General features: G+C 53.3%; 5 protein-coding genes and 1 non-coding gene across 6 annotated transcripts; 2 read left to right on the top strand and 4 right to left on the bottom strand.

Annotated features, from left to right (window-relative positions):
• Nucleotides 1–141: 141 nt before the first annotated feature.
• POSPLADRAFT_1075762 (hypothetical protein) lies at nt 142–765 on the top strand (the record flags this gene model as incomplete). Its single annotated transcript, XM_024482853.1, has 1 exon — nt 142–765. The coding sequence occupies one exon, from the start codon at nt 142–144 to the stop codon at nt 763–765; it is 624 nt and encodes a 207-aa protein (XP_024335664.1).
• Nucleotides 766–2,643: 1,878 nt separating this feature from the next.
• POSPLADRAFT_1151548 (hypothetical protein) lies at nt 2,644–4,413 on the top strand (the record flags this gene model as incomplete). Its single annotated transcript, XM_024486546.1, has 7 exons — nt 2,644–2,779; nt 2,836–2,876; nt 2,932–3,001; nt 3,058–3,206; nt 3,265–3,379; nt 3,518–3,808; nt 3,872–4,413. The coding sequence occupies 7 exons, from the start codon at nt 2,644–2,646 to the stop codon at nt 4,411–4,413; spliced, it is 1,344 nt and encodes a 447-aa protein (XP_024335663.1).
• A 1,135-nt stretch (nt 4,414–5,548) lies between these two features.
• POSPLADRAFT_t126 lies at nt 5,549–5,632 on the bottom strand. Its single transcript has one exon. It is a non-coding gene; the product is annotated as a tRNA-Tyr (tRNA).
• Nucleotides 5,633–6,911: 1,279 nt separating this feature from the next.
• On the bottom strand, nt 6,912–7,817 carry POSPLADRAFT_1151910 (hypothetical protein; the record flags this gene model as incomplete). Its single annotated transcript, XM_024486594.1, has 3 exons — nt 6,912–7,043; nt 7,199–7,259; nt 7,585–7,817. 3 exons carry the CDS (start codon nt 7,815–7,817, stop codon nt 6,912–6,914), a joined length of 426 nt encoding a protein of 141 aa, XP_024335662.1.
• Nucleotides 7,818–8,051: 234 nt separating this feature from the next.
• POSPLADRAFT_1151482 (hypothetical protein) lies at nt 8,052–8,717 on the bottom strand (the record flags this gene model as incomplete). Its single annotated transcript, XM_024486538.1, has 2 exons — nt 8,052–8,254; nt 8,456–8,717. 2 exons carry the CDS (start codon nt 8,715–8,717, stop codon nt 8,052–8,054), a joined length of 465 nt encoding a protein of 154 aa, XP_024335661.1.
• Nucleotides 8,718–13,999: 5,282 nt separating this feature from the next.
• POSPLADRAFT_1059959 (hypothetical protein) lies at nt 14,000–14,676 on the bottom strand (the record flags this gene model as incomplete). The annotated part of the gene is made up of 4 exons (XM_024481212.1): nt 14,000–14,347; nt 14,395–14,441; nt 14,490–14,517; nt 14,578–14,676. The coding sequence occupies 4 exons, from the start codon at nt 14,674–14,676 to the stop codon at nt 14,000–14,002; spliced, it is 522 nt and encodes a 173-aa protein (XP_024335660.1).
• Nucleotides 14,677–15,844: the final 1,168 nt, after the last annotated feature.

Below are 15,844 nucleotides of genomic sequence, written 5' to 3'. Positions count from 1 at the left end.
TCCCGCCATTCAAGAAGGCCAGTCCCGGCTGGGTCCTTTCCTTCCCATCCTTCTGTCCCCCCAATCGCCGCTCGATTCCCCGCCTCATATACACGACCCAGCATTCCAACGCCCTTCGTATTCGCACCCCAATCCACCAACATGTCTGCCCTTCGCGCGCTCTCGAAACACACCCGCTCGCTCTCGTGCACCAGCATGACGTCGCCGCGCCCCGCCGTGCGCGCTTTCCACTCGCCCTTCAAGGTGCTCTCCCAGTCCCAGTCCCAGTCGCCGCTCACCGCGCCGCCCGCGCCCACCGCGAACGTCTACGAGAAGCAGCTCGACCACTCGCCCGACCCGCAGGTCTCGTCTGCTGGCATGCGCACTTACGTTGTGTCCGAGCCCGACCCCTCAAATACGCCCTACGAGGTGCCCTCTGGCGCGTACCCGACGTCCGCGCCGTACCAGAACTACACCGCCGCAGAGGCGCCCACACCTGAGGGTACGCGTCCTGCCTCAACCAGCTCTAGCTTCGCTCACCCCATCGCCGACGCCGCCCCGCAGAACCCCTCGGGCGTTATGGAGAGCTCAGCTATTAGACACGGGGAGGCTCCCGGCGAGATGCATCAGCGGGGCGGCAGCAGTGGGGGCCTTGGTTTGATGGACAAGGCCGGCACGAAGAGTGGACAGGGCTCGCTCGCCGACAGGAATCCCCAGCCTGATGGTGCTGTAGCCGAGAAGTACTCAAAGTTGGGCGTCGACAATGCTTGGAAGGCTCGCAAGTGAAGAATTCGTTATTCCGGGGTCATCGTCGTGGAAGCTTTCGTGTGTAAAGTATCGTTATCCTGTGCTGTATGCGCGCAGGTTGTATGAGTATAGTTCAGGCTCCCATCGATGTTCGTAATAGTAATCCATAGACTGTACATGTGTACCATCATGCAATTCGCGTCTGTTATCGTTATCTCCAGTATGCTGCGGTCTCCCCAACGAACTGTGAAACGCGAACATACAGCGGCTATCCGTGTCTGGCAGCGATTGCTAGCAACCGTATCGGCATTGTGTCACCGGACACAGGTACTTATGGGCGTAGAATATGATATGCGGCACTGACCGATCGTACTAGCCCCCATTGAGACGCGTCGATCATGGATCTCGTGGACATACATGTCACGTGGACCGTGTCCCCGGTGCCTAGACTACAGGCTCCGATTCCCACATCTACATGGGCAGGGTCGACTCGGAGTCTAACGAACCGAGCAGTTGTACGTGTATATCCTGAGCCTGCATAGGTTTGACGATGTGTATGTGTATTACGTTCTGCTCACAGGAGACTGCCCGAGGTGCAACAAGACAAGTACGCTAGATGGAGAAGACCGTAGCGGAGGGCGGAGGGGCGAATATTGCCACAGGCTGTGTCTTACATCCCATATACTAGTAGGTAAAGGATATGTGGGTTGTGCGCTTCTAAGTATCCACACTCACCAAAACAGATGGGAGGATCCCAGCTTCCCGACTCGCCTAGACGCCCAACCTGAGAAGATGCAATTGAGGCCAGCGGACGTTGCCTCCGTGCGAAGCCGGTACATGCTCCAGATTTTTGACGGAGTACCGAGCGTTACTACTCAAGGCGAGGAACATCACGTCATCCCGTGTCAGTCCCGCTCGAACTGGAGGACGTATTTGAGATGCTGATAATCATGCCTTCGGACGTGGACTATACGTGTGTTGCCATCCATCCCAGGCTGGAACAGCGCCCGATGAGCTTGTGCAATTGTAATGCGGCATCGCAGAGACGTAATAACACTGAAGGGGTGCTTCCAGTATTCCGGGGTGGCTTCATGACGTTTCAACGCTGACCGAGATATGAAACTCGCCGCGAACGCGATATTTTGCCTCCCGCCTCTTCACCGCAGCCTGAATGTTCTATCCGAGCAGTCACCAGGTGCTGCTCAGAATCCGACTGGAAGGCAGCAACGTGCTAGATTCAGTATATCATATCGAGAGTTGCGTACCGGGTGTTATTGTGAGAGGATAGGATGCGCGCACACCATCTTGCTCCGGGAAACACTCATTGGACGGAGCGAATACGCCGACACGAAACGCCTCTCCATCGCATGTAGAATACGATACTCGTGCAGGAGCTTTCCAGGACGCCACTTTGTGTGGCTCGGCCGTCAATAGCATATTCGAGGGGTTTGGATCGTCGCGGCGGGCTATGGCAACTTCGCCAAGCATGTTCTATAGTCGTAACAAGTGACGCCACAGCAATGAAACAAAAAACAAGCGACAAGCCTGGTTGATGAATGAATACCCATCTCGCATCATGAGTGCGTACAAAGACCACACTAGGCGTACCGTTTTGCGTGGTGGATCTCAGAAATAAGTTTGGATTACGACATTCATTTCGCAAAGATAGCCCACAGATATGTACATTGAACAGCAGATGACCTGAAAGCTGAGAGGAGGCATATGGAGAATAGCCGACAACGGCAGTTGTGAAGGACTGCGAACACTAGACTTTCCAAATAAGGACCGTGTGCCTTCCAGACTCCGCCATCAGCTGGGTGGGGGTAGCCCGGCGCTTGACATCCCTCAACAATATTCCTTCATTCCTCCTCTCCTCCATCCCCTCCTCCTCTTCCTCGTCGTCGGTCCTTTTTCGCCATGACCACCCCTCATGTGATCGCCTCGTCGTCGGTCCACCACGGCTCACAGTCCGGCACCTCTAATGGCGTCGTGGGTACTCACTTCCGAGTCGGCAAGAAGATTGGGGAGGGTTCATTCGGTGTTGTCTTCGAAGGTAGGGGGGATTCACTCCAGCAAGCCGAGAATGCCATTGAGACAACGGGGACGTAGGTACCAACATGCTCAACAACCAGCCAGTCGCTATCAAGTTTGTGAGTGGGGCACCTGTCATTCGCATCCAGGCGCTCACGCGGGTAGTGCACGTAGGAGCCGCGCAAGTCGGAGGCCCCGCAGTTACGAGACGAGTACAGGTCCTACCGCACGTTGAATGGCACTCGTACGTCTGGCATTACTCCTATGCGCTCGAAAGCCACTTCTCACACTGCGTATCAGCTGGTGTCCCGCAAGTGCACTACTTCGGCCAGGAGGGCCTGCACAACGTCCTTGTCATCGATTTGCTGGGTCCTAACCTCGAAGATCTCTTTGACATGTGCGGTCGCAAATTTTCTATCAAGACTGTTTGTATGGCCGCGAAACAGATGGTGGGTCATCAACTCCCTGACGTATCTGATGCACTGACATTTGAACAATTGTTCCAAGGTGACACGCGTACAAGCAATACATGAGAAGTCCCTCATCTACCGCGACATTAAGCCCGACAATTTCCTTATCGGAGTGCCGGGCTCGAGGAATGCGAACACAATTCACATCATTGGTAAGCCAACTGCCCTCGTGAAACCACCACTGGGAGCGTGGGCTTGCTTGAGCAGGTCCTCTTCTGCGTTTTAGGGCGCGACTTGGGGCCAGATCGCCTCGCGCTTGTATCGCCGTGCATGACTCACGGCTCCCACAGATTTTGGTATGGCAAAGCACTATCGGGACCCGAAGACGAAGATACACATCCCATACCGAGAACGCAAGTCACTATCCGGAACGGCGCGATACATGTCGATCAATACACACCTCGGCCGTGAGCAGTCGCGGCGGGACGACCTAGAGTCGCTCGGACATGTCTTCATGTACTTCCTGCGCGGGGGGCTTCCGTGGCAGGGTTTGCGAGCCGCTACCAACAAGCAGAAGTACGAGAAGATCGGCGAAAAGAAGCAAAGTACCCATATCGACGAGCTGTGCGAGGGCTTCCCTGGTAAGAAGCTATGTCCGCAATTGGTCAGTCACTAAGCACTCACGCTGCATCGGCGTTGTTCAGAAGAATTTGCGATCTATATGAACTACGTGCGGAAGCTTGGCTTTGAGGAGACGCCAGACTATGACTTCCTTCGAGACCTATTCTCGAAGGTGTTAAAGACGCTGGGCGAGCCGGAGGATGGTGTGTTCGACTGGATGCTATTGAATGGGGGCAAGGGTTGGGAAGCCGGACATGTGAGTTCTTATGAGTGTTTCCTGTCCGAGATCACACTGATTCTCAACACGCCAGTCGCCTTCGGCTATTCTTGCACAGGCACATGCAAATGCTGCGGCACCACACACACCTCACCGCGACCGCGAGCACCGCTCACGCCACCACGATGGCCATCGTCGCTCACGACCAGCCTTGCAGGATGGCACGCAAACACCCTCCTCGCCTCTCGTCCTCGCGCCTACGCCTGCCCACCACAAGCCCTCGCGCCGTGCGGTGGCGGCCCAGCAGCAAGAATCCCGTGGCAATTCACGCAACGACGTCAGCGTGCAGCCAGTCCCGCCTGCAAGCCGGCGCGCCAGCCAGCAGCAAATTACCCGCACGGAACGTGATAGTACAGGCCTCACCGCTCCACACCCGTACGCAATTACCCCGAGCCCCGGGGCTCGCGGGACGGCGTACGGGCGTTCCTCTCCAAACGGCGGCGCAGGCGGGGCTGTGCCGCCTGCCAATGGCGCGAACACGAGTGACTCCTTCGTTTACGGTCAACAGGGCAAACCGGGCACGAACTCGCGCGAGGGCACGACCACAGCCGGCACGGCGACGGCGGGTGGTGCCCGGGACGCGATGGCTGGCATGGGCAACCGGGGGATTAACATGTATGACCGGGAACAGATGGCGCGCGTCGGGGAGCAGGACGAACATGGCCACGGCCGAAAGAAGGGCTTCTGGGCTGCGTTCTGCTGCCGCGGGTAAGCTCGTATCGCGCCCCGTGCGCATTTGATGCGCTGACGAATGTATGTGAGTCCATTGCCCGTATATGCGTCTGGGCTGACCCTCTGGCAATTCCAGCGGGTTCCGTTCACCCATCCTCACGAGCCCTGATGACCAACGATATCCTACCATACTTACCTACTAAATACCCGACCATCCTTTCGTCTCACGACCCTCATGACGACCGGGATCTGCTTCGCCAAAAGCATCGGTGTCTCCGCGATTCCTCGCATCTGCATTCGTGATCACAGGCTTGTCCCGCCGTGCACGATATCGGTTTCGTCTCTACCATCCTCGTTAGAACTTGAAGGACATTTGCACTTATCGGCCCCTCATCATCCTTCCGCTATACCTCTTTTCTCTCACTTCAACGGTTTATATCCTTGTATACTAGCTGTCCATCTTCTCTCCGCAGCTTGCCCCAGCGGTCATGCCCGGCGTCGAACGCTCTCAATCTTGACGACTGACATCCTCTCGCTTACTGTTGGTCCATCCAACTCCAGTTCTGTTTTACCCTTGGCTCTTATTCTATGTCTAGACTGCTGACGCTGTCCTTAAGTACTTGTACTTTTGTCCAAGCTACCATATTTCTGCCTAGAAGTGGGATAGACCGTTGAGCCACCCTTGTCCAGTGATACACAGCCGGAGGGCCAACGTGAAAGATCATCGTTCAAGCCGGGATCGAACCAACGACTTCTGGCCTAATTCGGCAACACACTCCTTGCGGCCTGATCGCGCGCGGCAAAATTTAAATCCTTCGAGCCGGGATCGAACCAGCGACCTCAAGATGACATATCCGATTACAGTCTCGCGCTCTTCCAACTGAGCTATCGAAGGATACAATGTAAAGTCTACATAACCATCATCCCACAATGCGCAAAGCAGGCACATTCCTGCATAGGGTTAAAAGGTGCCCACAGCAAAACCAATATTGATACACCTTCCCTCGCAAAGTATACACACCAGGTTGCCCATGTTCATGAGTCATCTGGCCTGAGGTCGAGGTGTCATTCAAAACAAAGCAATGGGCTATGAGTGCGCCTGCATGTTCCTGTGTAGAATTAGTAGTTTGGCTGGCTTGGGAGGTTAGGGTCTCATTTTGCTCTATTATATTTAACATAACTCACACAATCAACAGAGGAAGACAATACAACCTACTGCTGGTGCAGAGGTTCAGCAAATACCCTAAATCGAATCCTTGGCTCTAAGATGGCAAAGTTGTTATTACAACATGAGCAACATACCAACACCATTCACAACAACTACACCATCAACACTGCCCAGGTTGACCTTGTTGCTGCTGTTCTTGACAGCAAGCAGGATCATATACTAGGACTAACGCGTCATGATGCGCCTGCCATGTTCCGGTGAGTACAGCCAGTTTGAAACACTCCCAAATGTTAGCTAACATGTTCAGCTCAGAGCCTGCCCACAATATCACTCCCCTTAGCCTTGAGCAGGCTTTAATCATGTCACCTGAATTCTGTTTTGCAAAAGATGTACCTCAAGCAACAGGTTGAAGTGGGACAAAACAGTTTGTCAGGCATAAAGGTGCAATTTAATCTATCTGTGGAGAATGGACAGTTGTAACACTCTGTCATAATCATCTCGTTGATGAAGACCATGCATTTGTTAAAGACCTGTTGCAAGAGGATGAGGACACTCCAATTGCAGCAGCCCTCTACACACACATTCGCTTACACTGCAACCGCCTTTTGTCCACCATGCAACAACAACATTCAGCATTTCAGCGACAACAGGCACACCAATCTCATGCTCTTACCATCAATGAACTACAAGACTGGCTGAAACAAAGTAAGCAAGGCACTGATCTTGTTGCCCTGCTCCAACAATTGTCCAAGGCTGCCAGGCAAGATGACATTGTGGAATGCCAAGGGCATACAGAAATGGAGCTGCAGGGTGACACTCCAGACAGCCCTCATGATCCTCAACAAGAGTGTGTTTGATTCATACAGTACATGTTTTTGCACCCAGTTTGTCACGACTTGGTACAGCATCTAGCCATTTTTTAATTTTTTCCTGTCCGTGGGCTTGAACCTGCAACCTCTGTACTATATGTTCAAACAGACAAGTCCTTATCTACTGTACAATTAGATTAGATGGGGTGGCAGTGCACAGCACAGCCCAGGCTCCGCTGACACAGCCGTACTGACTCACTGGCCCCCAGGGCTGCATCAGCATGCTGCGCACAGACCAACTGCGCACAGACCAGCATGCACAGTCTGCCCTAAACCTCTCCTGTATATAAGATGGCCTCTGCTGCCCTAGGGACCTCAGTTTCGACCTCTTGTCCCTAGGTTAGTAAGCCCCCATGTATTCCTTTTCCTACTTAACTAACTAATACATTTCTTGTCCCTAGCCTTAGGTTTGACCATCGCTCACCATCGCTTTGGTGAGACTCAGTCGAACACCCCCAGCCTTTGTGTTTGTTTGTTTTTTGTCGCTTGACCCCAAGTCGCGACATTAGGTCGAAACTCCCCCTCGCTGCCGGCGTTCACATGCAACTCAACTCATTCATTCACTTCCCACAGGTTGGGTGGTGCGCACCCCTACTATACATAGATAGCATACTATACATTGCCACCACTTGAGGGACGAACTTTTCGGTATCTGCACTTCAGTGGGTGATACTTGTTCTAACGGACACGTGGCTTAGGTTCCTGCTGCATACTAGTCAAAAGCAGTACTGGGCCCCACATGAACTGCGAACCTCAGTGTTACCTCGGGCGCTGTAGGTGTAAGCTAGTTAGTACGGCCTTTCATAGCACGCGCACCTCCCCTTCCTCCCCCCATCACCGTGGCTGATGAATTCTTTGACTGCTCTTGTCTCGAGCACGTGTTTGACACACAAGAACAGGTTGACATCTTGCACAATGACCCAGACAACGACAGATCGAAAGCTCCGTTCTTCATCTGTGACCGACAACCGTGCCCTAACCACACTCCGCAATCTGTCACTGCAGACGAAGGATGCTACACACCAATCAGACGAGTCCAGCATCCCCAAGGACCGTCTCCCGTCACATTACTCCTGTTCCATCCCGACCTGCATCCCCTGGCACCCATATTCCCCAACCTGTCACCAGTACAAGTCAAGCGCGAGGAGACCCCGATCTCTCTCGAGCAGTTGTGGCAGTCACAAAGCCTGCAGTGCCCGCTCAAGCAGTATCTCAACCATCCGCTAGGCTGCAAGTGGAAGCAGTCCTGAAGCCCGAGCCCTGCGACACTTCTGTATTCAGTTGGGCCAGCTCGTTGTCCGTGGTCCCCTCCTTGGCTCCAGTCTCTGATGTACATCACCCTCCCACCGGGTTTCCTCCAGCGCCTCCACCATCATCGCCGCTGTGAGGCTGCTCACACACTTGTTCCCCCCAAAGTCCACCTGGCGGACAGCCACAACCACCGCCTCCACCCCCGGGCCATCCTCCATCCCCCCCGCCGCTGGTAATGTCCTCCCCAGCATCCCCCTGACAAGGAGGTGTTGAAGCTCCTTCTCCCCCTATGATATGATGGAAAAACTGTTGTCGAGTGCAGCCGATTTATCTCGCAATTGTTGATCTACTGGCAGGTCAACACCACCCTGTCCACAGTAGAGCTCCAAATACAGGTAGCACTAAATCTGCTTGATGGTGATGCACGCACCTGGGCCACCCCAATCTTTGCCCAGCTCGCAGCTGTTCAAGTCGGAGTACAAGGGGCTGTGACGCCCTTTGCCAACGTCAAGGATTTCCTCATGGCGTTCAAGGGCTGTTTTGGCAATCTCAACAACGCCGCAGCAGCACAAGTCGAGATCACCAAGCTCTGCAGTGACAAGTCCATGCGTGAGAAATGCACCACCACAGAATTCTCTGCACTGTTCAAGGGTCCAGTGGACCGTTCTGGGTATGGCACCCTGGAACTCCATGACAAGTACCTGAGCGGTATCCCATCCTGAGTCTACCGGAAAATCGAGCTCAAGACATTCACCACGTGGGAAGCCACTGACAAGCGCACCATGGAAGTCGAGCAAATACTCGACATCAGCCGGGCCCGTTGGCCCGAGTTGAACAGCTTCTTCTCGGCACAAGGAGGTGGACACCGCGGAGCACGTGGTGGTGCACCCCGATTGCAAGGTGCCTCAGCCAGCATCAATGCAGCCGTTGGCAAAGAAGACTTCCCCAGCAGTTGTGATGGCTGCGGGAAAAAGGGGTACCATCACTTTGAGTGCCCCGACTGTAAGGACAAACCTTACACCAAATGCGCTAATGCGCGGGCTACGGTTGCCTTGGGTTCCACCCAGGCAGTGACAAGCACCCCCGTTGCTTCATCCTTGGTGAGTACAAGTACTGCTTTAGCAAAATCGGAGAAATCTGAGCTGGCAGACTTGATAGCACAGATGAAGTCAATGTGCAAGGAGCTAGAGGGTTATCGGGCGATGAAAGAGGAGTCTTTTTGATCTGGTCCACGCTTCGTGCTGCATGTGTCGGACCCTGTAATAATAATCTGTACAATGTATTGGCAACTGCGAATGTGTACGAGTTGGACCATGGGTCCCAGCATTTCCACATCCCAGTGCACCTCAAAGGAAAAAGATGGCAAAAGGACATAATCACTATGGTGGACAGTGGAGCCACCACAAAGTTTATCAACAAGCGATTCATCACGAAAAACAAGGTGCAAACGCGGAGGTTAAAGGAACCAATCCTGCTATACAATATTGATGGCACCCTTAACAAAGATGGAAGCATCTCGGAAGTAGCCGTGCTACAGATGCAGATAGGAGATCACATCGAGAAGACGGTGTTCACGGTCACGGACATAGGTCCAGAGGATGTGATCGTCGGGTTGGATTGGCTACGCGAGCACAACCCCAAAATAGATTAGGAGACAGGCTCCCTCAAGCTGTCACAATGCCCTGAAATGTGCAGTGCCAGGAAGACTGGCCACATAGAGCAAGTGGTGACTACACATGATACGGGGGTTAGGCCCACGGCATGCAGGTGTTCGCCGAAGTCCAAACAGTCAGTCATCAGTGCCTGCCGGAGTAAGGTACTCCCGGAATTTGAACCCGAAGAAGATCCGGAGGAAATCGAGTGGGATGAGGCTGATCTGATCGAAGCCTGGGAGCAAGGAGTCACACTCCCTGGTGCTCCTTAGCTGTTTGTTGCAGCAGGGCATACATATTCCCAGCTGTTCATTGAGGAAGAGATCAAGAAGAAGGTTGTTAAGACCGCTGAGGAGTCAGTGCCGAAACAGTACCACGAGTTCCTGAAAGTCTTCTCCAAGGAAGCATCAGAATGGCTACCCAAAAGGAAGCTATCACGACTTGAGGTCAAGCGACAGGGGAAAACCAAACAAGGATGCTGGGGGCGTTCGACTGGGTCTCACCGAAGTGATGGTGAGCAACGCTCAAACCTAAGGCTAGGGACAAGATAATATATTAGTTAAGTAAGAAAGGAATACAAAGGGATGCTTACTGACCTAGGGACAAGAGGTCGAAACTGAGGTACCTAGGGCAGCAGAGGCCGGCTTATATACAGGGAAAGATAAGGGCAGGCTGTGCGCATTGGTCTGTGCACAGCTGGTCCGTGCACAGCATGCTGACGCAGCCCCGGGGGCCGGTGAGTCAGAGCGGCTGTGTCAGCGGGGCCCAAGCTGTGCCGCGCACTGCCGCCCATCTAATCTAATCGTACAGTAGATAAGGAAATGTCCGTTTCAGGTGTATAGTACAGAGGTTGTGGGTTCGAGCCCACGAAAGGGAAAAAATTAAAAAGATGGCTAGGCGCCGTGTCAACTCATGACATTACCCCCCCTCAACGGCGCATGACCTCATGCAAGGCGCACTTGCCCATTTTCCACCCGGAGTGGCAGCGTGCTTCGGTCAGCGGTGAAGGCATTGGCTGGAAGTTGAGACCACCAAAGGCAGTGGCATTGAGACGGTGAGGGGCATTTGGGTTCTTCCGGTGGAAGTCAGATATGAGGGCCGGTGCATTCGCAACATTGCGCGCCGGTTCCCATGACGTATGTGAGTCGTCATAACCCTTCCACTTGACAAGGTACTGCAGCTGACGCCGGAAGATCCTCGAATCTTTGATCCGCTCAACCTCATACTCCTCGTCACCTTCAACCTCGATGGCAGGCGGCTCCTCCGGTTCCCGGCCCGGGATCTCACTATGCATGTACTTGCTAAGCAAGGAGATGTGGAACACCGGGTGCACAGGCACCGACTTTGGCAGAACCAACTCGTAATCTAAGTCTCCGAGCTTTCGCCGCACGGCATATGGTCCGAGGCGCTTGGGGCTGAGCTTCTTGCTCGGCTGCTTCAGCTTAAGGTTCCAAGCATCAAGCCAGACCTTATCCCCCGGTGTGAAGACCGGTGCCTCCTGCACGTGCTTATCATAGTACACTTTCATGTGCTCGGCGGATAACTCAAGTGCAGAGCGCATATCATCCCGAATTTCCTTCAGGATCTTGAGCCGATCAGCAGCTGCGGGCATCGCAGACATCGGATTGATCCACACTTGGATCTCAGGATGGTACCCCTGATGCAGGAAGAAGGGGGAGTGCCCGGTTGCGGAGTGAACTTGGTTGTTCAGCGCAAATTCCGCAAGCGGCAACTGCTTAGCCCAATCATCCTGCCTGTGGCTTGTGAAAGCGCGCAGGTACTGCTCGATCTCCTGATTCCAGCGCTCGGTCTGGTCATTTGTCTGAGGATGGAACGCCGCAGACAGCGCCAGCTCAATCCCAAGTCCCTTGTACACCACATGGAGATATTTTGATGCGAACTGGGGACCTCAGTCTGATATGACCTTGGCCGGGGCCCCATGATGCTTGAACACATTGCAGATATACAGGTCTGCCGCACCTTCTGCCATCAGGGTCTCATGACAGGCCGAGAAGTGGACCTGCTTGGTAAAGCGGTCGGTGGTGACCAGGATCGAGTCGAACCCATCAGATTTCGGCAAGCCAATGATCATATTGGTGGTGATGATCTGCCACGGGTGCTTGGGGATCTCGTTCGGCTTCAGCGGACCCTGGGGCTTGGCTGGAAATGTCTTGGTACAGTTGCACATGTTGCAGGTGCTTACGTACTCATTGATGAACTTAGACATCCCAGGCCACCAGTAGTTCCATGATACGAGCTCAAGGGTTTTGGCACGACCACCATGACCGGTGATTGGTGAGTTGTGGTGGAGCTTGACAATATCCCGCCGGAGCTCCATGTTCTTTGGGATGTATACACACCCACGAAACAGCAGAAGCCCTTGCTCGGCATTCCACTCCTCAAAGCCCTTCTGCAACTGAGGGGGGCCGAGGTTTTGCACCTTCTCAAGTGCCTCGGCCACTGCCCGATCCTTCTCTGAACATTCCCAAATGTGCTTTAGAAGTGACTAACCAGCTGTCACTGAGGCATGCCCACGCTGTGTGGCAGCAATGCGGAAGTGCTCCTGTTTGAGGACAATCTGATCGGTGTTGTCATCCTCATCGCCGACCTGATGGTCTGATTGGCGCGACAGGGCATCAGCCTTTCCATTTGATGTGCCGGCTTTATGCATGATGCAGAAATTGAAGCGGGCGAGGAACAGCGACCATCGCGCTTGATGGCCCGTGAGGTGCTGTGACGTGCGCCAGTACTTGAGGTTCTTATGATCGGTTATGATCTCGAACTGTGTGGGTAGTCCCTTGAGATAGTGGCGCCATTCGTATAGCGCTTCGATGATTGCGAGCATCTCCTTGTTGTAGATCTCGTAGTTATGCTGGGCAGGGTCCATAGCGTGAAATCTGAAGGTGACTGGATGCTACTTATCATCGTCCTGCTTCTGCATCAATACGCCACCAGTGGCATACCCTGAGGCATCAACCTCAATGCGCGTTTCCTGTTTAGGGTCATACAGCACCAGAACAGGGGTGGTGCTAAAAAGCCATTTGAGCTCATCAAAGGCATGCTGCTCCTCCTCTCCCCAGCGCCAGGGGTCATTTCCTGTGAGTCGGTTGAGTGGTTGCGAGATCTTAGCAAAGTCCTTAATGAAGCGGTGGTAGAAGTTGGAGAACCCCCGGAACTTCTGAACATCTTTTTTGTTCTGGGGTACCGGCCACTCATTAATTCCTTTTAGTTTCGCAGGTTCCATTGCCACCTCATCGCCACCGAACACATAGCCAACATAGTCAACTTTGGGAACATCCCATTTGCACTTCTCAGGCTTCAGGAACAGATCATTCTCCTAAAGGCATTGCAGAACCTCACGTGTGACTTTCTCATGCTCCGCTTTGTTGGTGGAGAAGATGAGTATGTCATCCAGGTACATAAGGACCTTGCCGCCGACAATGAGATCATGGAAGATCTCATTCATCATGGCCTGGAAGGTTGCGGGGGAGTTGGTGAGGCCAAAGAACATCACCAGGGGTTCGTACAGTCCCCAGTTAGTCACAAAGGCTGGCTTCCACTTGTCACCAGCTTTGATCCGGACATTATTGTATCCCCATCTGACATCGAACTTCATGAAGAGCGTAGCGCCACAGTGCTTGTCAACCATCTCAGCGATCAATGGCAGCGGATAGTGATTTTTGATGGTGATTGCATTCAACCAGCGGTAATCCTGCATGGGTCAAAGTGTCCCTTCCTTCTTTTTGATTAAGAAGAAGGGGGATAAAATAGGCAACTTCAACTCCCATATGTAACCTTTAGCCAATGGCTCCTTCAGGAACTTGTCCAGCTCCTCCTGCTCATTGTTCGATAGCAGATACACTTTCGAGTGGAATGTCGAGTAGCCAGGCACGAGTTCGATCACATGATTGTACAGCTTCTGTCACGAGTTGACACGGCGCCTAGCCATCTTTTAATTTTTCCCTTTCGTGGGCTCAAACCCGCGACCTCTGTACTATATGCCTGAAACGGACATTTCCTTATCTACTGTACAATCAGATTAGATGGGCGGCAGTGCGCGGCACAGCTTGGGCCCCACTAACACAGCCGCTCTGACTCACCAGCCCCCGGGGCTGCATCAGCATGCTGTGCACGGACCAGCTGCACACGGACCAATGTGCACAGCCTGCCCTTATCTTCCCCTGTATATAAGCCGGCCTCTGCTGCCCTAGGGACCTCAGTTTCGACCTCTTGTCCCTAGGTCAGTAAGCTCCCTTTGTATTTTTTCCTTACTTCACTAACTAATACACTATCTTGTCCCTAGCCTTAGGTTTGAGCGTTGCTCACCATCGCTTCGGTGAGACCCAGTCGAACGCCCCCAGCCTTCGTGTTTGTTTGTCCTTGTCACTTGACCCCAAGTCGCGACACTCAGGGTATTCCTCCTTCCCGTCCGCCTTGAATGCTTGCATGTCCTCACTGTCCATCATCCCAGCAACACAATCCACTTGCCACATGTTAAACACAAACCCCGCACCAGTGTGTGAGTCGTCCTTGCCGTTTGCCTGGTTCTTGTGGTACTTAACTCGGCGAAGGTCCGCATTCGCAGAGCCAGGTTCGAGAGACAGCAACACGAGCACTTTGATCATCACCGACTTGACGCTGCACAGGGAACACCCACATCTGCCATTGACCTTGCAACAGCAAATGAGCGAGAAAGGGCAGGCGGGCACAGACGTACCTGCTCGTTCTTAAACTGGAGCAGCAGGTGGTCTTTCGAATGACCACCTGGTATCACTCATTGCAGCTCACTTGAAGAGTGTCAGCAGCACGAACCATTGGCCTGCCATCTTGTACCGGTCATCTGCGCACATGAAGTGGTCATCGTGCATGCAGCCGGGGGTGTAGTGACTTACGTGCTCACGGGTGGCTGGCACAAGTAGAGCACGAGGATGTGATCAAACAGGCGCACACGTGCGGGCAGCAGCAGGAGCAAGCGTGAGGGGTGCAGGTGGCCAGTCATCGCTCGGTGCTGTCTGGCAGACCTCGAAGTGCTCTCAAGGGAGTGAAGAGTCTGTCGGACATATCCGATTACAGTCTCGTGCTCTTCCAACTGAGCTATCGAAGTATACAATGTTAAGTCTGCAAAATCATCATAGCACAATGTGCAAGGCAGGGGAAATGGAAGCACTTTCCCAGGCACATTCCTGCATAGGGTTGAAAGGTACTTCATTGGAATACCCACAGCAAAACCAATATTGATATACTTCCCCTCACAAAGTATACACACCGGCAAAGTGGGGCAGAAGCTCACAGCAGGAGTCGGCAGTGGTGCAGAGACAGCGACAGACGGCCGATCAGAGACAGGCTACTGAGTGAGGATCGCGAGGTAGACGCTTGCTGTAATCCCCTCGTCCTCTCACCGTCATGGACGATATATCCATCAGAAGGAACATGTCGTATACATACCCATCGTGATGTTGGGGACGAAGTAGCTGGTGTACGAATATGTCAGTGTTGGACCACTTGGTCTGCGCGCGGCAAGATTTCACCCCTCCATGACATCTGCAGCGACATGTCCGGCTCCATGACAAATGAATCGATTGGGAAAGCTACTAGAGCTCGTCGTTGTCTGCTATTGCTTGCGGAAGCCGATAGCGACAGGGTAGACATCCGAACAAACGGACAAAGATTGAGACGTCAGCGTGTATTACTGTCCGCGAAGAACATTAAGATCTCTGAGGGATGAGGGCACCTCCGAGGTGTGCACGACCTGGCTTGCAAATTTGTCGGATTGAGTCCCCGTAACTCCCATCAGCGGCGGGAAGCAGCCTGAGGCCTTCCTCTCATGGAAGTATCCCTTCTCTCACGGAAGTCACTAGTCTCATATGAGAGATATACAGAAGCGCAGTCAATGCGCCGCCAGGCCACACAGATGGCTAACGTGATAATTAAGGTACAATAGAGCTACACATGTAAAACACTGTTTCGCAACAGGTTCTTGTCGATAAGGAATGTAAATGTGATAGGGTAGAGGGATGCGACACGTAACTAAGAGCAACCAAGCAGACGTACCAGAGTTAACGATGTTGGTGGTACAACATGTTGACACCCTGGAGGTGCAGTTAGCATCGAGTTCATTCACAGAGCGCAAGATGAAGAGTCAGAAGGGGGTGCCCGAAAGTTTTGAG

The sequence above is a fragment of the Postia placenta genome, assembly GCF_002117355.1.
Source record: "Postia placenta MAD-698-R-SB12 unplaced genomic scaffold POSPLAscaffold_13, whole genome shotgun sequence".
Taxonomy (NCBI): Eukaryota; Fungi; Basidiomycota; class Agaricomycetes; order Polyporales; family Adustoporiaceae; genus Rhodonia; species Rhodonia placenta.
Note: the sequence above shows the minus strand (reverse complement) of the source record. Positions and strands in the feature narration are given on the sequence as shown.